General features: G+C 44.1%; 1 protein-coding gene across 2 annotated transcripts in view; it reads right to left on the bottom strand.

Annotated features, from left to right (window-relative positions):
- Window positions 1-3,612: 3,612 nt before the first annotated feature.
- Window positions 3,613-27,626, bottom strand: part of GNB5 (G protein subunit beta 5) — a 39,200-nt gene continuing 15,186 nt past the window's right edge. For both annotated transcript variants that reach the window (XM_028100363.2, XM_028100362.2), the window contains 8 exons: window positions 27,004-27,080; window positions 21,690-21,822; window positions 13,724-13,867; window positions 11,818-11,909; window positions 9,521-9,569; window positions 7,748-7,844; window positions 7,010-7,176; window positions 3,613-5,767 (listed from right to left, as the gene is read on the bottom strand). In XM_028100363.2, coding sequence (XP_027956164.1) covers window positions 5,756-5,767; window positions 7,010-7,176; window positions 7,748-7,844; window positions 9,521-9,569; window positions 11,818-11,909; window positions 13,724-13,867; window positions 21,690-21,822; window positions 27,004-27,080 — 771 coding nt within the window. In that variant the 3' untranslated portion in view covers window positions 3,613-5,755. The remainder of the gene's footprint in view (window positions 5,768-7,009; window positions 7,177-7,747; window positions 7,845-9,520; window positions 9,570-11,817; window positions 11,910-13,723; window positions 13,868-21,689; window positions 21,823-27,003; window positions 27,081-27,626) is intronic.

Below are 27,626 nucleotides of genomic sequence, written 5' to 3' on the forward strand. Positions count from 1 at the left end.
ATATTTTGAGATATGTTCATATTTTGTCAGAGAGTAATGTTTTCCTTTGTGAACACTACATTTTAGCAACAAGCACAGTTTTTTCTTAGATTTGGAGTAGTTTGGTGGTGAGTGGTAAATCCTCTGGCCCTGACATTGGCTAACTCCTCATAATTATCAGTTGAACCAAACAGCAAGTGAACAAATTAACCTCTACACAGAATTTCTGATCCACATGATGCAAGGAGGCGGTTTGCTGTCAGACTTGGTTAAAATCCTGGCTCTGCCACTTAGAAACTGTGCAACCACGAGCAAGTTGTTCAACTCTCCTAGCCTCAATTTCCCTACCTAAAAAATGGAGGTAATAAACTGCACCATCCCACTGTTACAAGGATTATGTTACTTGGTGTATGCAAGGTGCTTAGCACAGTGCTTGGCACATAGGAAAAGTTCTTTACAGAGAAATTTTTATTATAAGTATGACCTAACCAGGGTTACTATGCTCACTTGTGCCACTTTTAACCGAAAGTCAAAACATAGGGGCGCTTAGGTGGCTCAGATGGTTAAACGTCTGCCTTCGGCTCAAGTCATGATCTCCAGGTCCTGGGATCGAGCCCCGCTCCCAGCTCAGCAGGGAGTCTGCTTCTCCCTCTCCCTCTGCCTCTCCCCCTGCTATGCTCTCTCTATCTCTCTGTCTCAAATGGATAAATAAAATCTTAAAAAAAAAAAAAGAAAAGAAAAATGTAACATTTTGGTGAGCCTTACCTATCTGGTTTCTTTGTTTTGTTTTTTAAATACTGAAAATACCTATAGACTACCTACTATTTTTCCATGTATATATATTTAGCAGCTTTATTGTGATAAATAAATGTGCAGCGATCACCACTATCTAATTCCATGACCTCAAAGGAAATCCTATACCCATTGGCAGCCCCTCCCTGTTCATCCCACCCCGAGCCCCAAGTAACCACCAAACTCCTTTCTGTCTCTGTGGATTTGCCTGGTCTGAATATTTCATATAAACAGAATCATACACTGTGTAGTCCTTTGTGTCTGGCTTTTTTCACTCAGCACAATTTTTTCAAGGTTCATCCATGTTGTGGCATGAATCAGTACTTCCTTACTTCCTTTTTTTATTGCCAAGTGATATTGCATTGTATGGCTCTACCACAATTTGTTCATCTGTTCAGCAGGTGAACATTTGAGATGTTCCACTTTGGGCAGCTACGCACATTTGTGTTCAAGTTTCTGTGTGGGCATGTTTTCATTTTTCTTGGGTTACAGACTGAGGGGTGTGAAGCCACCTATTATTGGGGAGCACAGATAGGCTGACCTCTGCTTTATGGTTCCTGGTTTACAATAAGGACAAGTGTTCACCAGTGATGTATTGGTTAGATAACCTTAGGTTCAAAAGAGGCAATTCTGTTGTCACAATCTTTGTGTAAATGCTCATACCATACTTCCATTTAGCTATTTATGTGGTTCAATTAGCCAGAGCATCATTCCTGATCCCATTTCCTCACTAGAGGGTCAGCATCTTTTTTACAAGGACATAAGCATACTCATTTCATTTCTTTCACCAGAAATGGCCATGAGTCAGCCCACTGTGGAGATGGACCAGTCCTGAAGGCCAGCCTAGCTCCAGCCACCTCTCATCTAGAGAACGAGGGGTCTATGCTATGCCTTGAAGAGTGATGCGATTCTCTCCTATCACAGGTGAGAGGGTGAGTGGTTTAGCAAAGGATCCAGAGAGACAAAAAGATTCACTGAGCGCTTTCCCCCAACTTGCCTCCTCAGAATTCCTGACCCACCTCAGTCCGGCCCAGTCCAGATCTCCAGGAACTGTATCTGTATTTTTAGGACCTGTACTTTTTTTTTTTTTTGAAAGATTATTAGAGAGAGAGAGAACGAGCCGGGGGAGGGGCAGAGAGAGGGAGACAAGCAGACTCCCTGCTGAGCAGGAAGCCTGATGCAATGCCGGGAGCTCAATCCCAGGACCCTGAGATCACAACCTGAGCTGAAACCAAGCATCAGTCGCTTAACCAACTGAGCCACCCAGGTGCCCCCAGGGCCTGTATTTTTAACCTGCTGTTGACCTGAGTGGTTTTCTCAGCAGGCAAGTTTGGGAGATGCAGATCTACAAATCCCTGCTCAACCAGCTCTCCAGGGCTTGGGAGGAAGCTAGCTGGCAGCAATAGGGCCCCAACTCCAAGCCCAGTTAATCTAACCTATCTGCTGGGCTTAACCCCGGATCCCAAGTGCCTTCCTCTGAAAAGCTTTTCAGCAGTCCACAGGTCCCAGGTGGTCTCGAGCCTTTCCCAGTGCCTCTCTGTGCCTCCTTGGGACCTCCTCTGAGGGCCTCTCCTCCAGCCCCCCCTCCTCAGTGACCCTCATCCCCACCCCGCCTTTTTTCCAAGCTCCTGTAAGGGCCTTAATGCCCTCAGCGAGTTCTCACACAGTGGGCTCGAGAAGGGCTCATTAGCCCCTCAACTGTTTTCAAAGTAGAGTCCTTAGATCTTGGGAGTCCCCCAAGATCAAAACTATTTTAAATACATAATAATACTGACTCTTTCTTTGTATGTGTGTCTTTTAAGACTCTCATTCTCTGGGGAGTTATCCAGAGGCTCCTGATATGTGGGGAAAGCATTACCAACGGGATGTGTGCTTCTGTATTCTTGTGTTTTACAATTTTCCTCAGCTTTAATTTCTAATAAAAATATTGATAGATATAACCCACATAACCAAAAAGCTCAAGAATTTTTAAGAGCGTAGAGGGATCATTAAGACGGAACACCTTGAGAACCACTGGCCCAGATGAATTTCTAACTGATGACAATGACTAATTGGATACATGAGTGGGGGCTGCTCAAGGAGGGGGAGGCATTGGGAGGAGGGCTGCGGGGAAGAAGGAACAAGGGAAGGGGAACAGGGAGGATGGGAGAAGATGGGGGTAGGGATGGGAGAAAGAGGGAGAGAAGGAAGGAGGGAATCGGATGGGGAGGGATGGTGGACAGACAGAGGAAGCAGGGAGCTAACCCTTGCTGAAGATGAGCCAAAGGCTTCACGTATCTCAGTGCTGTCCCTCCACACGCGAGGGAGCGGAGGCTGAGAGTCAGGTATCACGCATGCTATAAGTGGCACAGCTGGGTCTGAACCTAGGTGCACGCTGTTTGTCACCATGCTGTCCCCCTCTAACTTACAGCCGCGTCCTGGTACTCAGTGGTGCCACCGGCTCGCTGGCTGGCCAAGAAGCCATGAGAGTCCGGGATACAAACACCTTTATGACCTTTCGCTGCCTTTAAGCTGTTTATAATCTAGGGATGTGTAGAGGAGGTCAAGGGGTGGAAAAGGGAAGTGGATAGGGAGTGCCTGCCTCTGGCTCATTCCAGAGTAGGGCTGGCAGCTGGGCCCCACTCCTGCGAGGCTGCCCACTCCAAAGCAGCTGCCTTGACTTCGGTTCACAGGTATTTTCCGTAAATGCCCATCACGGCAGCCCTCCTTACCTGACCCCCCTTCTCTTCTCGGACTATGCACACCTGAGGGTGCGTCCGTGTGGACCCTTCACCACAATTGGTTTGGTAGGTTTGCCCCCAAGGCCTCTAAGAAAAACTGATTACAAAACTCCACTCAGCGTTATTTTCAATATGCAAAATACAATTTATTACCTGGAGTTTACCCTTGGAGTCCCGACAGGGTGTAGCATATTCCAAACCAAGTGTTACATCGATAAATACTAAACAACACCCACTATGAAATCAAATACGTCGGGGGGGGGGGGTGCTTCCTGCCAGTGGGGATAAGTGAGTGTTCTAGGGAATACTTCCCGGGTTTTTGTTTTGATTGGAGAGTTATGGACCGTTTTTGCACATGTACTGAAGATGCTCTCTGCCTCTCCAGATATCTAACCTTGAATTTGCTTCCCTTCAGTCTAGGTGGCTTTTCCTTTGTCCTGTCTTCCTTCACTTCTGGGAGGTCCAGGTCAGAGGGCAGAGACACTAAAGGGTCTGTAGGAGAGAAGCAAGGGTACCATAAGGAGGAGACCAGGAGCAGCTCTGGCACATGCTGGGCGAGGAGCTGGGGAATCCCGTGAGATGCACTCAGGGGCCTGACTCCTTCAGCAGCTGTGCCCATTTCCCCGCGCCCCTGCCAGCCTGGAATCCCCTGGGCTCCTTGGAGTCCAGCAGGGGCCTTTTCCATTTCTCTCTCTACCCCCTACAGGGTGTGCTGTGTAGTAAAACCCTCAGTAAAATGTTTGCTTGGCAAATGACTGAATCTAACCACCATATTTACTTTAAAAGAATTGATGGAAAAGCTAGCCTGGCTTGTTTTGGATTGACTGGCCCATAAGGATACAAATCGTTCTGAGGGTGGGCCTGGCACACGTCCTGATGTTTGCAGGAGGCCAGTCACGTCTAGACCTGTCTGCTGGCCGTGCCCTGCTGCAGCTCTGGAGGGCCTCTCTGAGCAGCAGGGCCTGGGGCTGGGCCCAGAGGGCCAGAACCACGACTAGGAGAGGGGTCAGGCTGGAGCAGGGCCCAGAGAGGAGACGGGACAATCCAGGGCACTCGGGCACCATGGGACCCCCAGACCACTCACAGGGCAGGCCTCAACTGGGAATGATTTTTGGTGTGTGAGGTGACCTTCTATTTCTCTAAGTAATGCATGCCATCTTAATGAACAAGGAATTTTAAAAAACAAAGAATAAGCCTCAACACCTTAAAAACAAGGAAAAGAAGAGATCTTACAACAAAAACACTTGGTGTCTTCCAGAAGGAAATGCTGAATTTCAAAGACAAGTATTTTGTGTATTTTTTTCTCAATATAAGAGAGGCAAAGACATTATCACTTGGGACCTATCAACTAATTTGTGTATGTAATTACATTTTCAATGCAATAAATATGAATATACTTCATATGGATATGATCTCCTATGATACTTTTAGTATCCTGAGTGGATACTACTAGTAGGTTTTTAAGTAAGTTTACTGTCTTGTGTTCCCACACAGAAAGGTTTTGGTTGCTCTGAGAAGCCTTTGTGTCACAAACAGCATTCAGCTTTTCCCTCAAATGACAGGAAATACCCTGTCTGAGGGATCCATCACATCATCACAGAATTCATAAATCAAACATCCTGTCCACTTTATGCACATCTTTCTTCCATTGATGACAGTTCACACAGAGGGAAATGTTTGATCTGAAAAAAGACAATGCGAGACTGAAAAAGAAACTTTTACAATAAAAACATTTTTTTAAAAAAGGGATTTTGTCCAATTACGTTTGGAATTGGAATTTTCTTCTATCACAGACCAATCAACATGGCCGGCCTCGTGCAGCCCGCCGTTAAGTCAGCACTTCTAGAGGAAAGTTCCACAAGACACAGTGCACACTGAGAAGAATCAGATTTTAAAGTGCTCTGAAAACAAATTTGATTTAAGGAAGTACTAGGGGATTTATTAAATGCTGACTCCTATTGGTAATATATGTGGAGACGGTATAATTAGAATAATCTTAAAAATGGATACATTTTTAAAAAGTATTCAAAATGCAAAACACTGTACTTGAAGGTGTTCTAGGGCTGAAGGCCCACACTGGGGTCTTTCTAGGGGTGGTCATTTTAATAGTAATATCAGGGATGCTGAGTGAACTTGCAGCCGCGGAGTCACTCCTTTAAGCTACGTTGCAATAACCCTCAGATCCTCTAGACGAAAGATCTATTTACATATGACGGTTTCAAATTCTACCCTCAGGTGCCCATGTGTGCATCGTCAGGAGATGATTAAGCCCAGACCTGCAAAGCCACAAACAGATAATTGTTAGTCCCCGAGTAGTTAATGACTTGTGAAACTTGAGTTTAAAGAGATAAAAGCAGGTCAGTTACACACACACACCATCCAAAATGAAGCACGCACAGGTCTTGGATGGTAACACCTAACTCCTGGCAACTCAAAGGTGCTTCTTGAGACCTGTCTCTTCCCCTAGCTCTGCTCAATCATCTGTAGGGCATCTGTGGCCTTCTTACTAGGGGCTGGTAATGCTTAGGCTGAGTGCCATCTGTACCCACACACCCTCCTGGGTATATTAATGTGACTTTATTGATTTAGGAAACTCTTGCCCCAGAAGATGAACTCACAGATAACTTTGTTGTTTGTTTCAGGAACTTCCAAAAATCCTTGATTTATCCTAAGAGTAGACCACTCAACTACTCTCTTTAGAAAAGATACTTACTTCTCAGGCCTACACAGAGCATCACAAATGATGGTTACTTTTCAAGACTGTCTTCAAAATCCTCTCCCTCCCCCAACTATGTGTCCAGCAATCTTAAAACTATTGTGCCACAAATTTGTCTAATCCTAATTAAATCCCTCCATCTGGCCTTAAACCAGAACCCCCTCCCCACACCATATAAATATCTTTGTTCTCCCCTTCTGAGCTGCCACGAAGACCGTCAAGTTTGTGCTCCATCCCCACTGAGGTAAGAAATACACTTAGCTTTGCTTTATGAACAGGCTATTTTGGAGGTATTTCTGGTGAGCCAACATACAGCAAGGTCGTTGAGCTCTTTGAGAAACTAATGAAAGCCATGAGGACACTTTCCCCGGAAAAATGGACACATGAAATGTGACCTTTAATTTCAGGGGCTTCACGGGTTCCCTAAAACCTCTCTGTGGGTCTCACAAAGGCGTGTGAATGCCCCACTACTGGGAGGGGAGCCTGGCACCTGTGGTTTGCCAAAGGCTAGAATCAGAAGAACCCTACTTTCAGGATCAAAAGGGGCTGTGTGGATCACCTGGCTCCATTCTTCCCTCAATTACACGCTGATACACAGCTGTTTAAACTATGCTCCAACACCTGCATTGATGGGAGACTCACGACCTCTCCGGGGCAATGCATTCCTTCTGTGGCCATGGACAGAGCTGAAATTAGAGCTGTGTCTGGCGAACATCACCCAGGCTTATTCTGAGCCTCTGCTTTAAAGAGGGCCAACCACTCCTCTCACACACACAGTAAAATAAAAGAACTTCTCTCTTACTCTGAGGGTATGATCCCATGATCCTGAGCAAAAAGCAGTTCCATCAGGGGAAACTCGGAGAGTACTAACACGGTTTTCATGTCCAAACAGGATGGAGACTCGGGACCCCTTCAGAACATCCCAGACATTGATGGTATAATCATTGTATCCAGCGAAGAGCAGGCGCCCTCAAAACAGGAGGATATGATGGTTACTGAACCAGTTCCACCCTGTTTTTCTTTTCATGACTCACTCACACAGTCATGCAGTCGCTTGCTCATTCATTCATTCCACAGTGATTTAGGGCCACTATGTGCCAGGCACTGTGCTTTGCCCTGGGGGTTCAGAGAGCACCGTCGCTGCCCCTCGTGGAGGGTGCTGGTGGGCAGGCAGGCAGACACGTGAATGGACACATGGTAGCACATGGAATAAGGGTGTCCCTTTTCAGGGATGAAGGGGAGACTGGCAGGCTGAGGAGGAAATGCCTAATGAAGGGCACTGCAGATGGGAAGCCGCATGCATCGCTGTCTTGAAGAAGAGCGGCACAGCCTTCATTTCCCGTAAAAGGAAGGGGGTGGGGAGGCTGCTTCAGGTGGGGTGAAGTGGGGTGGGGCGTCGTGGAGGAAAACCGGGGCAAATGCAGACTGCTTAGCCCACTGGCTCACCCGAAGTTCAGCTGAGGGAAAGCTTGATCGAGAGCGGGGTTGCCTTTAGCTCCCGACTTACAGTCCCCAGAAAGTTTCTGAAAGAAAATCTTACCACTGAGGGAGAAGTCCACACTGGATGCTCCAAATATGATACTCTCTTTGGAATAGATGGCGACCTCCCTGTCTGCCCGGAGGTCGTAGAGGCGACACTGGCGTGACAAATGTGACAAAGAAGCACTTATTTCTGGCTCCGGGTGGGAAGAGAGGACCACAGGGCTATCAGCAGGCACTGCTGGCTTGTGTAGTTTGGGGGATGAGGGAAATACCTCTAGTTGTCTCCCCTAGCATTTTCTACCTTAATCCCAATTCCTATTAATCTGCAGGGATCAGTGGAGATTCAAGGAAACAGCAAATACAGAAGATTTGGGGGGAGGCGTACAAAAACAAAAATGAAACCCCTCTTTTTTTCTGATAAAGGATATTCATTGTAGAAAATACAGGAAAACTCCTAAAGAAGGAAACAAAAATCACCCCAAATCCTAGAGGTATTTACTAACATCTAGGCTACTTCCTTCATTCTTATTTCCGTTTTATGTGGGTCTTTAAATGGAGTGGATATTTCATGATGACTTCTATTAACATCAGGTTATGAGCATTTTTCTCGTATCATTAAATAATCATTAAAAACACATGACTAACATGGTTGTTGAATATTCCTTATGTGGATATATTAAATCTGTTTAGCCGTACCGTGTTGAGAGTTTTGATTGTGTCTAATTTTTCTCCTTTATAAATGAAATTTTGATGACCATTCTTACATAAAAATCCTTATACATATCTCTGATGTTTTCCTTAGAAGAGTTAAGGAACAGAATCCTCAGAATAAAATTGTTTCAAGAAATAGTATGACCAGATCAAAGGGGAGGGATATTTCAAAAGCTCTTGGCTTATATGGCAAGACTGTTTTCCAGAAGCGTGGAACCAACGGGCCTAAATCTAGGCTCTTTAACCATATTACGTCCACAATGTAGCATTTCATTGCTAATCCAAATGAGCTCTGATCACTTAAGCTTGCATTTATTGGATTACAGGTAGTCTGAAAATGTTTTTAGGTGTTTATTTGCCATTTTGGATTTCCTACTTTGTAAACAGTCTACATTTTATCAAACTCTTTAAAAATTGGGGTGTTTATCTTATTGATGATGCAACCCCATTCATATCTAAAGGATTTCAATTTGGTCTGTCATACAGATGGCAAGAACTTTTCATAGATGTATGCCCTTGTATTTTGTTATACATTTTTTGGCACACGGAAGTTTTACATTTTCATTTTCATTTTTTAAAAAGATCTTATTATTTGGTATTTGTCTTCCCTCTGGCAAACCCTGAACCAACCACTTTCCCCAGGCTGCCTGGGGAGGTATAGGAAAAGGAACATATAGGGCAGATGAGACATGGGAGAAATAATATGTACCAAAAATATTTACTTATAGTAGTATTTCTTAAAGGGAAAACAAAACCTTGAACCTAAATGTCCAAAAATTGACTAGTCAAGTACACAATGGCATGTCCATAACATGGAATACTATTCAATTACTAAGAAAATATAATGTAGATTGGCTCCACTGGCATGGGAAATGTTCACAATCTATTGCTAAGTGAAAAAAGCAAATTATAAAGCATTTTGTTTCAAAATAAAAAAGACAGAAAGGAATTCACCCAACTGTGACTTGGGTTGGGAGAATAAGATATTTTAACCCCCTTCCCAAGGTTTCTTCAATGAATTCACTTTACTACGGTAATCAGAAAAAAACACTAATTTTGAAAAATAAATCACTGTATCTCTCTTTCAAATAGGAAAAGCTCTCATAACTTAGAAACATACCGTAGCATCATCTGATCCTGAAGCAAAGGCATCTCCACTCGGGTAGTACCTGCAGAGAGAAAGTTTGGATAGAAAGCATTTATTCAGAGTGGTGATTCTCAATCCTGGATGCCCGTCAGAATCATCTGGAAATCACCTGAGAAAGTTGTCCCATCTGGGCCCATGGAATCGGAATCAGAATCTCCACTGCTGGGGACATAAGGACCGCTCTTTATAGAGGCCAGAAGGGGAGGCTCATCTGCGTGGCCCACTGGCCTCTAGTTTTTTTCCCTGTAAGTAGGGGACAGTAACAATGGCCTTGCAGAGTGTTGGTGAGGAGTAACTGAGATAACGTGTGTATTCGCACCAGGCACTGAACACAGAGCAGGCCGCCGGTAACCGTGGTTTCCATTGATCACACACCTCATTCCTGGGACTTGGCTCAGCTCCAGGGTAAGAAAGTGATTATCTGCAGACACTGGAATGGCACATACAAACCCTCGTGCAGATCTCCGCACTGACCATTGCCTCCCTGGGATACCTCTGGCAAGGGACTTTACCTTGCCCAGCCTCAGTTTCCTCATTTGAAAAGTGAGGATGATAATGTACTTTCCTGTTGTAAAGACTGAATACAGGCAAAGAACTTGGCATAGTGCCAAGTGAAAAGCATTCAATAAATGATGCTTATTACTGTTACGTCCATTCTCTTCTCGGTAATCAGGCTTCCTGGGGAGAGGGGAGTCTACACTGAGACCTAATGGATGTTAGAGGAAGAGGGGTCAGGGTAGGGGGAGCAGCACGGGTGAGAGAATGTGCATTTTAAAGATATATAGGGGTTTAATTTATCTTTGTGGCTTTATATTCTATCCTGCATCTTACCAACTTCACTATCTGTATTAATTTCCTTTGATTTTCTAGGTAATTACAGCACATTTGCCAAAAGCAATAGTCTCTTCCCTTTTTCTCTATCCTACAGTTGAGGGCAAGGACCTAGAAATTCTTACTAACACTTCTATTGCTAACGTAAATAAGCACTGTTATCTTGTTCTTCCTTTTAAGGGGAACAAGTCTAGTGTCTTTTCCATTAAGTATAATGAGGATTCTTAGAAGGAAGAGTCTTCACAGTGCCATCTTCCAAATTTACATGTCAAGTCCCTGCCTCTCGGGAACCAGTTCATAGATCCTGCTACCTACTCAACAGCTCCACTTGGGTGTATAATAGGCATCTCAAATGTAACTATCCCAAAACAGAGCTCCAGAATCCATGTGTGACGACTGCTTCCTACCCGTACTTCCTCCAGTCTTCCCTGTCTTAGTAAATAGATCACTGCTCATGCCCCTTATAAAAGGTTTGGGTTCCCAAGTTCAGGGTTCTTCTCCTGTAATGCAATCCCTGGCCTGTGCAGGTGTCTTGGGCCCTCTCCATTTCACCCTGTGGGACTGGGGCTCAGGTAACCAGCACAAAAATGCTGATACCCTGGCTAGTGCCATTGCTAGAAGTAATAAACTGTCCTTCATCTCAAACCCAGGAGTCTCGTGTCTTCTACCAGCATCCATGAAACTGTGGCAGCCTAGCTTGATATCGTGTAGCTAGGGTAAAATCTCAGAATCAGCACAACTCTGAACATTTCTGTCTCTACAATGTCTTCCTTAGTTCCAGCCACTGTCACCTCCTTCTTGAACTCACACAACTTTCTAATTGGCCATCACACTTCCATTCTTGCTTCCCTACAATCTCTTCTCCAAACAACAGCCAGAGTGACCTCTCAAAGGCAAAACAGAGACCATGTCAGCCACCCCCCAAACTGGCCTTTGGTTAGGTCCCTCCACATCTCGTCTTAACCCAGCTCTCTGCAAGCCTGGCTCTTTGAAACACTGCTTTCTCAGAGAGGCCTTCCCTGACCATCCTAAGCAATAACCCATCGCACTTATCACCATCTTAAATTAAATTGTACATTTACTCATTTGTGCTTTGTCTTATCTCCTGCAAGAAAGTAGAGACCTTGTCTATCTTGTTCACAAGTTCCTGGAACAATGTCTAGCATATAAGTCTCAATAAATATTTGCTGAATAAATGAATGAGAAATACTGACTCTATTTAGGGAGGATAATAACAATTACTCTGAGTGCCACTAAATTAAATATCTCCAAGAGATCTGGGGTGCTGTTCAGTGCCACCACAAATCAGCCTTTCTTGCTGGGGAGACCTCTTTCAGCCAAGTAAAATGAGCCTGGAGGTGGTTCCTGGCCTGAGCATTACCCCACGCCAGGGATCACCAGCAGAACAGAGAAGTTACATGAACATTCTACTCACTGACCGGACACTGTTGATGTCAGATTCGTGTGTTTCAAAGGCCTGCACGCACTGGCCGGAGCGCATGTCCCACACCATGGCTTTCTTGTCACATCCCTACAATTGCAAAGTTACCCAGAGTTATGGCCACTGCAAGGCCTGTCTACAGTCAGGCATGAGTTCTCATTATGTAACACAGCCGTTTACTTCCTATTGGTAAATGGCTGACAACATGCTTTTCTGAGACTAGCCTCACCTAAGGCTGCTTTCCTCAACCAGTAAGCCCTGAGGAGGTGAGACTATGTCTTGGGGTGTAGGGGAGCAAGGGAAGGCACCCAGCTTTCCCCTTCAGCATGTCTTCTTCTTTTGCACCTTTCCAAGTGTGGGTGCAAACCCTCCAGAGCCTCCTCGATTTCCCCCTGGGCATTTCTCTCTTTTCTGTCCTTCCCTTCCTCCCTCCTCTTCATCTCTGCCTCCCTAAGCCCGGGAGGGAAGGGCAGGCATAGAGTGGGTGCACGGTGAGCCCACCCCGCTTTGTCTCAGGTGTACAGGACAGCGTGAGCAAAGGGAGAGCACCGGGTGCCACTGGGCCATCTGCACCTCTGCAGCATGCCGGCTGGGAGTCATGACCTCGCCAGCACTTAGCTGCGGGTCTCTAGCAAGTCACCGTCCTGGGCTTCCGCCTCACTACCCATAAACCCTCTCTCTGGGTTGTGAACATGACCCAGAGTCATAAACATGAGGTTTTCACATTATGCTATCCTGGTTCTAGGGGCATTTGCCACATTTCTGCAGAGCAATGCTATTATCAAGCTTGGGTAGTATAATGTGGACTCTCAATAGTCAAATAGAAGACATAATGGCTTAAAATCGGTGTTCAAGTTGCTGGTTTGAACTTCAGGGAAAAGAGTGGGGTGAATACCATAACTGATATCTCAGAACTGTGGGGGTTCAGCATTTTGAGGAGGGACAAAGACAGTTATTCAAAGGCACAGAAATGAAACATACACAGACAGGGCCAAACACCCAAGAAGAAAATGGGGTTCCTGCCGATTACAGGCCACACAGCCCTTGCCTCATGCCCAGCACCAAGACGCAGGCAGCTCAGAGCAGAGGTCCCTTACGTCCTTCAGCTGCAGATGCCATGCGATGGTGTGTCCAGCACGTCCTCTCCCACCTCTCTCCTGACTAAAGCGAGACAGGACCTGAGCCAGGTCACCCTGCTTAGTTCCCCATTCTTATTCCTGGCTGTCCACAGAAATACTCACCCCTGACATCTGCATAACCCATTGTCAACTCTTCCACCTAATATATTCCACATCATATCCTGGGGGAGTGTTTGCATTATGCCCAATTTACAGACAAGGAAATTTAGTCAAATAGCAAAGCCGGGACCCCGGCATCTTAGCCGAGAGCTCCTCTGTGCCACCGTGGCCTTGTGTGCCTGACCCTGAGCCTTCAAATGCTCTGTTCCCTGTGCCCTAGGTTGGGAGGGTGATGGCGACTGGCAGGGGTGGGGCAGGAGAGTGCTCACAAGCCCCAAGCCCTGATCACACCACGCTGCCTCACCTCAGCAGCCATCTGACCAGCTTGGTACCTTATGGCTCATCTCCAGTGCTCTCAGATGCTAACTCTGCTGTTTATTTGAGGAATAACATTTTCAAATGCGGCAGATATGCACCTCAGGTCACAGCATTCACATGAGGAGAACATTCCAGACACCTCTGCAGACTGAATGTCAGCAGCAGAACAGAAGACCCTCGCGACCCACCACGCACTGCCACTGCTGTGGGAGCCGGGGGTGTGACAGTGAGCTGAGGACAATTCCTTCTTGAGAAATGTCTGATCTACTCCCTGAAAATGACAAGAATTGCCAACATAATTCTCCCACAGAGACGAAGGACCCCTAGGGATTTTGCTTGGGTCTTTACCCCAGATACGAAGGTGTTGCCCGTCTCCGAGGGGGCCAGGTCCAGGCAGAGCACATCAGCCCCGTGCCCGTGGAAGCTCTGCAGCAGCTGCCCGCTCTCCACGTCCCACAGGGCACATGTCCCGTCGCCGCTCGCTGTCAGGATCTGTCCACAGAGAAGGGCAGCAAAAGCATTGTCATTATGACCTCTGTTGGGGGAAAGTCACTCTGATGCTTAGAGCTGAACATGTGAGCTCTTGGAACACACACACACAGACTCGTGCCTCGCTATATCTGGATTCAAGCACAGGAGTATTTCCCCTGTGCTAAGAAGAAAAGTTCCTTTGCGACACCCTCACTGTCCTTGCGATGCGGGTTTATGTGCCTGTCCCCTCCGGAGCAGGAAATGGAACAGGAAATGGAGCAGGCCTCCGTGCTTTATCTGCAGAGCTCTGTGCTTGCCGGGCGTCCCAGAGGAAGTGCTCTGTGAACGTTTGTGGAACAGAACTTGCGTGGCCCCCACGAGCAGGCCAAACACTTCGAGTGCTTCTCAGATCTTAACATGCTCCCTAGCCACCGGGCTGCTTGCTAATATTGCATCTGGGGTAGGGGCCCGAGGCCCCAGCATTCTCATAAACCCTCAGCTGGTAGCAGCGCTGAGCAGTGCGCTCTGTCAGACACGTGTGCCCGTGGCTGCTTCCCCCCAGAGCGGGGCAGGGTGCTAGACGGTCCTAGGGCCCCTGAGAGGGCCACATGCAAGCCCTCACAGATTCAGCAAGCACGTGCTGGGTGCTGACGACATCCAGGTGCTCTGCTAATAGGCATTAATTAGGGTTCGAACAGAGATTGTGTCTCGGTCCTGCTCTCCCGGAGGGCCGTTGAACAGAACCGGCAGTAAGATCCGACACCAACCGAATTCCCTGCCCCTGTGTTAAACAATTCCGAGCCCAGGCACACTTTCCTGGAGCTCTGTGAGGCAATACCGAGACCAAGTGAAAACAATCTAACGGCCTGCTGCAGGACATACCTGCTCCTGCAAGGTAAGACTGTGAACCAACAAAACAACTTACTCACCAAAACTAACGGCTTGCTCACCCAGACTCACGGCAAGACCCTTACCTTGCGGGGCTCACCAATCCAAAGCTAGTAATGTCATAGCCAGTTTCCTGTCTTGAGAGACCCACCTTAAAATCACCCAGCTTGGCCCCCCCCCCAAGTCCTCCAAGTACCCTTCCCTGATTTTCTCATTTTGAGATGCTATGGAGAGTTTGCCGAGTTGGGGTTCTCCCTTGCCACAGGAGGTCTAAGAAAGTTGGCACTTCTGGAGAGCAAGTTTTTCCGAGGATCTCGGCAGACAAGACAGTGATGACTCACGATAAGAGTGAGAAGTGCTTAGATCCAAGCAGGCCCAAGGGACAGACAGCAAACCCATTCTGGCAACATCTGAGCTGCTCCAAGGATGAGTGAGAGCTGGCCAGGTGAAGGCCTACCTCTGCACAAAATGAGAGTGTGAGGACTTCAGCCTGTAGGCAAGACGGAGCTGTGGGAAGCTTCCAAGTGAGATGGTAAGATCAAAGGCAGATTTTAGGAAACTGTGTCTAAGGTCCTTGCAATCACCTCTCAAGCCGCTTCTGTAAACTTACAAGTACAAAGGCCACCCATACGGTGAGAGGAACACTGCGGTGCCTGGGTGGACTTAAGGGTCACAGCCCGAGCTGTGGGTGTGCGTGTGCGCACGCGTGCCCATGGCTTGGGCTCAGGCTAAACACAGCTTCGTGGGGCTGGGAGAAAGGCAGCGGAGATGCAGGGCTCATGGCCTCTGGGACCCAGCTGATAGCCTGTCCTGGGCAGCCATGGGCTGGGGGATCCACAAGGGCTAAGCCCTGGATGTCACAGCCTCCCTGCACCCCACCTTCCTGCCGCTCACAGGGCCTGGATGAGGTGATAAGACAGTGCAGGAAGTGGCTCTTGCAGCGTCACTGCCACACAGAAGGCCCTCGATGGGTGGAGCTTACTGAGAAAGGAAATGAGTGGCAGCATTAAGGACTGTTAGCCTCCCGTGCCCCACTGACCGCCCTGCACCTCCAAATTCCTCCTGCTGTGGGTTTTCTCTTCTCCTCTCCTTCTTTCCTGTTCTCTTCCCTTCTCTCTTACACGCTGGGCCTAGCACTCGCAAAGAATCTCCTTTTCTCTGCAGGAGAGATACACATTACAAGGAGGGGACTCTACTCCCACCCTGGCCTGGTGCCCGGCTGGCTGCCCCAACTTGGAGCGCGTTTCCTGCCAGGCAGTCTGGGGAGACCTAGACTCTCCTTGCAGCCAGGAGAAGCCGCTTTGGAGCTCCTCCCTGGAGCAAGAGCTGGGTGAGTTCCAGAGAGCTCAGGCTTCTTGGGCGTGGCCCCCAAGGCCCGCCTCAAAGCTCCCCCTCAGGGGCAGCTCTCAAATGTGGGGAATCTCCAAGACTGCAAAGCTTCTGCCTCTGTTTGTGGGACTCCCTGCATCCTTGGCCTCCTTCAAGTAGCCTGGTACACCCAACAAGATGACCTAGGCTGGTAAAAGTTAGCTTATGAATGCACAAGACTTGGACTGGGTCTTAATTTGGGTACTTATATTTTATAATATGCTGTAATTCTGTTCAATGTCTCCTGGCCCACATCCATTCCTGTCCTAACACTTGCAAAGGACCAATAATCTCCCATCTTTTTTGGGACACCCAATCTGCTTTAAACGATTACCTCAGTCTAGCTCTTTAATTTGCGAATTTTCCATACCATATTCTTCAACCAAAGAGATGAATAGTTTTTTAAAAGTTACAAGTAAATTCTTAATAGTAAAAAATATTTTAGAAAAATACTTTTAATAATTTTGTGATCTTCATTATAAGTAAAAATTGAATTTAAAAACCAAACACTCATCACGATAAATGCACGAAACAGAGCCTCTAACTCACTGTCAGTCATTTCTTTTGGAAGTAGGGAATTTGTAGGTTTAACACTAGTCGTCTGCCAGCCGGCCCAGGCCACAGCGCCCCCTACTGTACAGGTCTGTGAGAATCCTGGTCGCAAACGACAGGGGCAAACACTGCACTCCAAGTCTGAACACCCCTCTGCTCAGCAATTAAACAGTTATCCAGTCACCTGGTCTCCCTGCTGCCAGCCTCGCCTCCCCTTCTGACCCCAGTCAGCTGAAACCAGAGTGGGCCATGGAAAGCTTTAATCTGACCCAGATGCTCTCCTCCTTAAAAGAAACCCAAATCTGACGTGGCACTTGCACGGCTCCTTGCCCATCTGTGGCGTCAGGCCAGACTCAGGGGCCCTGTGATCTGGCCCTGCCCACCTCGCAGGCTGCCTGCTCCCTCTGGGCTGCCCTCACACTTGCCTGGCCACACCCTCGCCCACCAAGGCTGGCTCAGGCAGCCCTTTGCAGCAAGTTTGCGATCACCCCTCCCGTTCTGAGCTCTCAGCTTCCCCCGCTGTTCAGTCACAGATGGTTTCCATGAAGGTTCTGAGAACAGAGCCTGAGTGTGAGCGAGTCCACCCCATAACCGGTGGTATGTGGCAATGTGGGTGGTGGGCACCTATGAAGATTTGCTAAATAGATATGAATGAATAAACTGAGAATCCTTTTATGACTTGTTATAAGAAACTTAAGAGTGTTGAAGTTGTATTGTTTTCACCTTGTAGTTTATTCAAAGTAGGGAATAGATTTACTATTGAAAGCTTTTTCTTTTGGTATTTGTTAAAACACAAGTATAAAGTAGGTACAGTGAGGTGTATAAAATGCGCAACTCTGAAGCTCAGCAGCTCATTAAAGTTTTACACATGTAAACACATTGGAACCACCACTCAGACTGCCAGATAGGAATTTCCACCCCCTCAGAAGGTTCTCTGTTCCGCTCCCACGACCACCAAGTCAGTTAGGGGATGTTTAATATAGCTCTGTCATTAATTAATAGCCCCAACTTTCCCCATTTTTGATTTATTAAAAATAATAATGATAACCAATGAAAAACAACAGGTTCCTCTTTAGAGCCAGCTGCTAGAGCATACCTCTCCTGTTAAGACACCAGAATAGCAATAATTACATTGCACAAAAGACTTTAAGACAAAGACTATAACAAGAGACAAAGAAGGGCACTACATAATCGCAAAGGGAAAAATCCAACAAGAAGATAGAATGATTGTAAATATCTATGCACCTAACATAGGAGCACCTAAATACATAAAGCAACTATTAACAGACAAGGGAAGAAACTGTGTAGAAATATATAGAAATATAATAATAATATGGGACTTTAACACTCCACTTACATCAATGGATAGATCATCCAGACAGAAAATGAACAAGGAGACAGAGGTTTTGAATGATACATTGGACCAGATGAACCTAACATATATTTGGAATATTCCATCCAAAAACAGTGGAATACACATTGTTTTCAAGTGCACAAAGAACATTCTCCAGATAGATCACACGTTAGGCCACAAAACAAATCTCAATAAATTTAAAAAGACTGAAATATCATTCATCTTTTCTAAGCGCAACAGTTGAGCACAATAAATCACAAAAAATATCTGGAAAGAACACAACTACATGGAGGGTAAGTAACTTGCTAATAAATCATGGATGGGTCAACTAAGAAATTAAAGAGACAAATGAAAATAAAAACCCAACTGTCCAAAATCATTAGGATGCAGCAAAAGCTGTCTTAAGAGGGAAAATTATAGCAATATAGGTGTACCTCAAGAAGCAAGAAATATCTTGAATAAACAACCTAAACTTACACCTAAAGGAGCTAGAAGAAGAACAAAGGCCAAAGCCAGTAGAAGGAAGAAAATAATAAAGATCAGAGAAGAAATATATGACATAGAGACTATAAAAACAATAGAACACATTGATGAAACCAGGAGATGGTTCTTTGAAAAGGTCAATGAAATCGACAAACCTTTAGCCAGACTCATCAAAAAAGAAGAGAGAGAACTCAAATAAATAATATCAGAAAGGAAGGAGAAGGAGGAAAAAATAAAAGCTGACACTAGAGAAACACAAAGGATTATAAAAGGATATTATGAAAAATTATATGCCAACAAATTGGATAATCTAAAAGAAATGGATAAATTCCTAGAAACACATAAGCTCCCAAAACATAATCAAGTAGAAATAGAAAATTTGAACAGATGGATTACTAGCAATGAAATTAAATCAGTAATTAAAAAAAACAAAACAAAACAAAAAACTCCTGAAAAACAAAAGTCCAGGACCAGATGGCTTCACAGGTTTATTTTACCAAACATTTAAAGAAGAGCTAATACCTATTCAATCAAACTGTTCCAAAAAATAGAAGAGAAAGGAAAGCTCCCAAGCATTTACCCTAATACTAAAACCAGACAAAGACACTACAAAAAAAGAGTACTAAAGGCCAATATCTCTGATGAACATAGATGCAAAAATCCTCAACAAAATCTAAGCAAACTGAATCCAACAATACATTAAAAAATCATGATCAAATAGGATTTATTCCAGAGATACAGGGTGGTTCAATATTCACAAACCAATCAACATGATACATCACATTAACAAGAGAAAGCATAAAAACCATATGATCATCTCAGTAGATGCAGAAAAAGCATTTGACAAGATTCAACATCTATTCATGATAAAAACTCTCAATGAAGTAGGTTTAGAGAGAACATACCTCAACATAATAAAGGCCTTCAATGAAAACCCACAGCTAACATCATACTCAATGGGGACAAACTGAGAGCCTTCCCTCTAAGATCAGGAACAAGACAAAGATGTCTACTCCCACCACTTTTACGCAACATAATACTGGAAGTCCTAGCCACAGCAATCAGACAAGAAAAAGAAAGAAAAGGCATCCAAATTGGTAAGGAAGAAGTTAAATTGTTACTACTTACAGATAACATGAGAGTATATAGAAAACCCTAAAGATTCCAGCAAAGAAACTACTAGAACTGATAAATGAATTCTGTAAAGTTGCAGGATACAAAATTGATACACAGAAATATGTTGCATTTCTATACACTAATAATGAAGCAGCATAAAGAGAAATTAAGAAAATAATCCCATTTACAATTGTACCCAAGAGAACAAAATACCTAGGAATAAACTGAACCAAGGAGGTGAAAGACCTGTACTCTGAAAACTATAAAACATCAATGAAAGAAACTGAAGACAACACAAATGGGAAGATATTCCATGCTCTAAAACCAATATTGTTAAAATGTCCATACTACCCAAAGCACTCTACAGATTTAATACAAACCCTATTAAAATACCAACATTTTTCACAGAACTAGAACAATCCTAAAACTTGTATGGAACCACAAAAGACCCCAAATAGCCAAAGCAATCTTGAGAAAGAAGAACGAATATGAAGGTATCACAATCCCTGACTTGAAGATATACTACAAAGCTGTAGTAATCAAAGCATTATGGTACGAGTACAAAAAGAGACACACAGATAAATGGAACAGAATAGAGGGCTCAGAAATAAATCCAAGCTTTTATGGTCAATTAATAGATAGGAAAGGAGGCAAGAATATCTAATGGGAAGAAGACAGTGTCTACAACAAATGGTGTTGGAAAAACTGGACAGCTACATGGAAAAGAATGAAACTGGACCGCTTTCTTAGACCAGACACAAAAAGTAAACTCAAAATGGATTAAAGACCTATACATGAGAACTGAAACCATAAAATTCCTAGAAGAAAACATAGGCGGTCATTTCTTTAACATTGGCCATATAAACATTTTTCTAAATATATCTTTTCTGATAAGGGAAACAAAACCAAAATTAAACTGTTGGGATTATACCAAAATAAAAGACTTTTGCACAGTGAAGGAAACAATCAACAAAACAGAAAGATAACCTGCTGAATGGGAGAAGATATTTGCAAATGACATATCTGATAAGGGGTTAATATCCAAAATACAGAAAGAACTTATACAACTCAACACCAAAAAAAACCACATAATCCAAGTTAAAAATGGTAGAGGACTTGAATAGACATTTCTCCAAAGAAGACATACAGGTGGCCAAAAGACACATGAAAAGATGCTCAACCTTACTCATCATCAGGGAAATGCAAATGAAAACGACAATAGATATCACCTCACACCTGTGAGAATGGCTAGTATCAAAAACACAAGAAATAACAAGTGCTGGCCAGGATGTGAAGAAAAAGGACCCTCTTCTACTCTTGGTGGGAATGCGAATTGGTAAGGCTGCAAATTGGTGCAGCCACAGCAGAAAAAAGTGTGGAGGTTCCTCAAAAAGTTAAAAATAGAAATACCCTATGATCCAGTAATTCCACTGCTAGGTTATTTTACTCCACTAATTAAGAAAGATGCATGCCCCCCAATGTTTATTGCAACATTATTTATCACAGCCAAATTGTGGAAGCAGCCCAGGTGTCCGTCCATAGGTGAATGGATAAAGAAGAGGTGTTGTGTAGATACAGATTTAGATATAGATAAACACACACACACAGTGGACTATAACTCAGCCATAAAAAAGAAAGAGATCTTGCCATTTGCAAAAACATGCATGGAGCTAGAAATTATAAAGCTAAGTGAAATAAGTCCAAGAAAGACAAATACCATACGATTTCACTCACATGAGGAATTTAAGAAACAAAACAAAGGAAAAAAGAGACAAGCCAAAAGAGAGACTCTTAATACAGAGAACAAATTGGTGGTTGCCAGAGAGGAGGGATGGGTGAAATAAAGGGGATTAAGAGCACATTTATCATGATGAGCAGTGAGAAACGCACAGAATTATTTAATCATTATATTGTGCATCTGAAACTAATATAACACTGTATGTTAACTATACTTGAATAAGATGATAATAATAATAATAGAGGGGACACTGGAACGCTTCCTCTCCTTGCCACCCCTCCTTGGTCCTCTGTCACTTCCCGTGCTCCCCGACAGGCTGACCCACCACACAGCCACTTCCTCACCTGCATGTCTGAATTGGTGAAGCTGCAGGCCGACAGGTAGTTGGTGTGCATAGCAACAGACTTCTTTTTGGCAGCCATGTTTTCATTTTTGTCAAACGTCAGTGGATACACAGAACACTTATTATCCAAACCGCTAGCATGGAAAGAAAGAAGTGACAGATGCTAATATAAGGCAACAGAATACACCTATACATTCTCCTTCACGCAAACTTTTCAAAATGTTTTCCTTTGGCAGCATGATGTATTGTAAACTTTCCCCCCAACTTTGAAGATTTTCAAATGTACCATAAAACTGAAAGAAAAATAGTACAATGAGCACCCAGATCCCTTCACCTACATTCACTAACTTAGCCTTTTGTCATATTTGTGGGAGCAAATTCTGAACCCATTTGAAGGTAAATGCAGACATGACATGTTATATCTACACACTTCAATTTGCAAATTTTACATCTTCTAAAAAAAACAGAACAGTCTCCTAGGTAGCCACTAGATCATTATCACATCTGAGAAAACTAACACAAATTCCATAACACGGTGTAATCAGCCAACCATATTCAATCTTCCGCAGTTGTCCCCAGGATCCAGGGCCCAATCAAGGTTCACACATGGCATTCAGTTTTTATAGCTTTTTAAGACCATTCAATTTAGAACAGACCCTCCACCTCTGTTTTTGTTGTTCATGACAAGAGATCTTAGGCCAATGGTCTTGTAGAATGTCACATACTCTGGACTTGTCACATTGCTTCTTAATGGTCATATTCAAGTATAACATTTTTGGTAATACTAGTATACAGGTAATACTGTGTACCTCTTTCTCTTTCTCGCTGCTTCACTCCAGGAGATCTGTGAGGACTACTGTCTCAAGATTGGTGATGCCGACTTTGATCACTTGGTCAGAGTGGGGAGCACTAGATCACTGCATGGTAAATATGACTTGCTTTTAATTAGTAATTAGGGTTTGACACTTCGAGACCATGTGAATATCCTGCTTCCCAACAACCTTTCATGCAATGGCTTTAGCATGATTACCATTGTTTGAATCAAATATTATTTTAGGAGTACAAAATAGTGACCTTCTGATTTGATCATTCCTTCTGCATTTGTTAGCTGATATTTTTCTGTAAAGAAAAACTTCCCCCTCCCCTCAGTATCACTGTACACCCATGGTTTTTTTTTCTCTTCAAGTCTGTTATGAGCCATTACTATCACTATCCCATGTGATGCTCACATTGTCCCACATTTGGACAGTGGAGGGCCCCTTGAAGCAGCTCGTTTCTGTTGGATATGACCCCATTGGTCCTTGAATGTTTCCTTGCTTTCTGGAACAAGAAAATATCCTTTTCCGGCCCCAGACCGACGGTCAGCCTTACTCCGAGGAGCCCTGCTTCTTCTTCATGGGCAATGACATTTAGGAGGATGACACTCTTCTGATGCCCTGGGGATGCTAGGGACCCCCTTAGCCTTTCCAACTGCTCAAGGGGGCAGGTGTGGACTTGGGAAGTCTCTTACCAGTAATTCATAAGCTTGTGGGTGAGAATGATTGGCAGTTAGACTGTGACACTGAACCAGTATGCTGTGGACTATGGGCTTCCTTGGACCCTTGAGGTGGTAGGCGTTCTCCTGTGCTGAAGCTTCAGAGTAATTTCTGTAGCTCTCCTGGGATACCCATTACTTAGGGTTATTTACATCTGGTGTTGAATCTCAGCTTTAGTATCTAACTCATTTTGTGATCTTGGTTATGTTTTTTTAGGTTCTCTGAGCCTCAGTTTCCTCGACTATAAAATGGAGTGGATCCCACGATCACAGGGGGCTGTTGGGAAGATTCTATAAAGAGTTCAGAATGGCCCTTGACATACAATAGAGTCTCAGTAAGTGGTCATTATTGTCATTTTTATATTCCACTTGCTTGGAGGCAGGCACTATGTCCTATTCATCTTTAAATTCCCCAGGACACCTGGTCCATTGCCTTGTGAACTGTTGTTCATATCAAGTATACAATACCTGAGTGAAGTCTTCTTTCAGATATGGCTTTCAAATAAAAAAATACTTATATATAAATAAAGGCAATTAACACATTTTTTTGAGAAGGGGATTGTGTCAATACTGTTGGATTTCAGCTTTCAAGTTTGGAACCAACTAAGAAATAGACTCACTAGTCAGACAGATGGAGATAAATATATCCCTGTTCTCCCCTTAAAAAAAAATGGAGAGAATGTGGTGGAGGTGTGGATTTGTGTGATCACGGAGTTACAGGGCTGTCACAAAGCCATGGTTGAGAAACACCACATTAGATCATCACTAGATAACTAGGCAAGTTAATGGCAGTGGCTCTTGGCAGTTCTAGGGAAGGTCTGAGCAGGTGCTTTTGTCTAAGATGGGGATTCAGTTTTGCTCAGTTTAGATTTTAACGATTTTATTTGAGAGAAAGAGAGAGAGAGAGAGAGAGAGAGAGAGAGAGAACAAGTGGGGGAGGGGCAGAGCAGGAGGGAGAGGGAGAGAGACAATCTCTCAAGCAGACTCAGAGCCCGACGCTGGGCTCGATCCCATAACCCCGAGATCATGACTCCAGCCAAAACCAAGAGTCGGATGCTCAACTGACTGAGCCACCCAGGCGCCCCTGCTCAGTTTAGTTTCTGATGCTCTTTCCTCATCCACTGGACCCCATATTTTAAATATTTGTTAATATTACACCAATATTCACAGCTTGAACTCCCTCTGCTTGTGAGGCAGGCAGTGCAGGCACTGAGTATCTATCACAGGGCAGGGCCGGGAGACAGATATGATGGACAAGACACCAGCCATTCCTCCTGTCTGAGGAGGCTGTCACCACAAACCTGTCTACCTGGGCCTTGTAAAATTATTCCCTTTCCCGCTTGCCCCCCCTGCCTCATGGAAATTTTCCCACTGGGTTCAAATAAGAAATAGCTGACAGAACCATTTTCCAAACTACTGTTAAAGACATTGTTCATGGGGTGCCTGGGGCAGCTCAGTTGGTTAAGTGGCCGACTCTTGATTTTGGCTCAGGTCATGATCTCAGGGTCAGGAGATGGAGCCCTGCATTGGGTTCTGCGCTCAGCAGGGAGTCTGCTTGAGATTCTCTCCCTCTGCCCCTCCCCCCACTTGCCTGCTCTGTCTAAAAAAATACATTGTTCACTACGTTATTATATCCATTGCATACTGCAGAAGGATCTACCCAATATATTCTTTTTGTAACACAGAACCAGATAGCAGATATCTCAGTATAAAATATTGAGAAATGATGTAACTCCTTCAACTCTATGCATCTGCTAACATTAATGCCCAGTTAGAAACATATTACCCTGGAGTTTTTAAAAATGTAGACTATTTATTAGTCCTAATGAGTAAGAACTGGTCTTACATAATGAGAGGTCAGCTTTGGCCCTTGGCTGCTGGGAGGTCATCTTTGAGCCCCTGGAATGGGCCTAAGGGAGAACAGCTTTGGTTCACAGATAGTCTCACAGTATGATTTAGGGCACGCACTGTGAGTTCTGACCTCCTCACAGGAACCAGAAACTAAAGGCATTAGCCTAAACCTCGAGGACACACTGGAGACTGAGGGTCAGCCATATGGGCCGTATGTGATTGAGCCCCAGGAAAATCCGTGGACACCAAAGACTCAGGCGAGTTTCCCTGGTTGTTAATGTTCTATCTATCATCACGCATGGTGGCCAGGAGGCCAGCAGGAGGTAACGCCGTCCGTGATGCCACAGGGATGGGACAACTGGAAGCTACAGGTTTAGACCCCGCCTGGACTCTGCCCTGGGCACTTCTTCCTTTGGTTGGTTCTAATTTGTATCCTTTCACTGTGAGAAAACTGTGAGCTTAAGTATAGCACTTTCCTGAGTTCTGTGGTTGTTCCAGCAAATTATCAAACCTGAGGGTGGTTTGCGACTGATATCTGAAGTGACAGAAGTTTTGTGGGAACAGCGCTTTCTAACTATACAGCTGGCTGAACTCCTTTACGCTTATCTTAGTGTGTGTGTGTATGTATACACACATATGTAAATAAATGTATTATGTACATAGCATATACATAAATACATATATACCTATATACATCATGTGTATATGTGTGTCTTTTACTGTGCTTACCTCATATCCTTTCAAGAAGGAAATGGGATGAATTTTATATAAATAATACCATTCAGTAATAAAATGGAAATATAACCTACTTTTGAATTATTTAAAAAATTAGAAAATATGAAATACATGTGTGTGAACATGGGTTCCAAAGGCACACAGGGTCTTGGCAAGTGGAGAGTGAATGGAAAGATGCCCCCAAACAGCCACTCAAAGGGAGGGATGTTGAGGACAACCATTGGTGTGACTGTGGCTGGAGAAGGCTCCAAACTTTTTGCTTGGAGGCCAAGTGTTTTCATTTTTGAATTAAAACTCCTTTCTCCTGATTATAAAACAAGATACGCTTATTTTTAAAAACGGAAAATTATTAAAAAAGAGAAAATTATAAAAAAGAGAAAACCCCATAGTCCCATCATCCACAAGGAACTACTATTGGATTTTTTGGTATAGTTCATCACAGACTTAATGCCTTTTTGCTAAACATGGCTGGGATCCTATGGTAGAGATATTTTCCAGAATTGTTTAACACAGGGACAGGGAATTATGTTGGTTGCAGTTCTCACTGCCAACTCTGTTAAACTGAGCTCCAGGAGAATAGGAAATAAAACACCATCTTCCTAGCAACCTGGATGTTCTTTTCATTTACTGTAATTAAGAAGTTTCCTTTTTAATGGTTGTATAAAATAGTCCCTTCAACTCATGTCCCACAATTCACTTAATAATTTCCTTTGATGGACATATGATTCCTCCCTACCCTGCCTTTTTTTGCTTTATTTTAAATAATGCTACAATAAATATTATTGCTCATATGGCTTTTCTATATTTTGGATCATTCCTTTCAAACAAGTTCTTAGATATGGAATCTCTAGATCAAAGGTTATAAATTTTTCAAGGCTTCTGTTCTGATACACATTACTAACATGTTTTCCAAAACGTTTGCACCAATTTATAGTCCCCACCAACAGCATTTGAGAGTAGAGGAGGCAGGTTTGAAACTTAAGCTACTGTCAGTCTATAATGAAAATAAGTATGAAAGAGATTTGTGTAGTTTCTTTTTTGATGAAGTTCAGGGAGGAACTGAACACCTCACTTAACCGGCCAACAACAAACAACAACAAAAACAGTAAGTTCGAGTTCGTTTGCTTGTTTTTGCCCATCAAATGGTATTTTGTGGCTAATCAAAGATCTGAAAAGCTGCTTGGCCCCTACTTACCCACATGCAATGGCGCATCCCGACGGGGCATACGCACAGGCCATCACCCACGTGCAGGGCATGGTGACTGCATGCTCCTGAAACACAGTACGCAAGCTTCATAGAAGGAACGAGCAGCACTTCTACACAAATGTATTAATGTTTAGTTTTTGCAAAATCAAATGACTGGAGTTCCTGCTAAATCCCATTACCATTTCAAAGGGCAGTGGTGTGGGGTGAAGATCAGCTTGAGACTGACAGGAGACTCAGCTCCCCCAGAATCAACAAAAGCGAATGTCGTATATTCCAAATGCTAAAAATCTCAGCCAACAAAACAATATCCTTACCGTTTTACCTCTCTCTCTTTTTTAAAGATTTATTTGAGAGAGAGAGAGAGCACACAAGCAGGGGAAGGGGCAGAGAGAGAGAATCCTCACGCAGACTCCCTGCTGAGTGTGGAGCCCAACGTGGGGCTCAATCTCACGACTCATGAGATCATGACCTGAGCCGAAACCAAGAGTCAGATGCTCAACTGATAGAGCCACCCAGGTGCCTCTACTTATTTCTTAATGTTATACTCCCCTTGTTCTTCTGAATGAATATTGGGGCTCATTTTCTTTGAAAGGTCTGTCTGAATTTCACTT

This window comes from Eumetopias jubatus, unplaced genomic scaffold, assembly GCF_037043125.1.
Source record: "Eumetopias jubatus isolate StellerSeaLion01/CBP00866 unplaced genomic scaffold, mEumJub1_p1.0 scaffold_7, whole genome shotgun sequence".
NCBI lineage: Eukaryota > Metazoa > Chordata > Mammalia > Carnivora > Otariidae > Eumetopias > Eumetopias jubatus.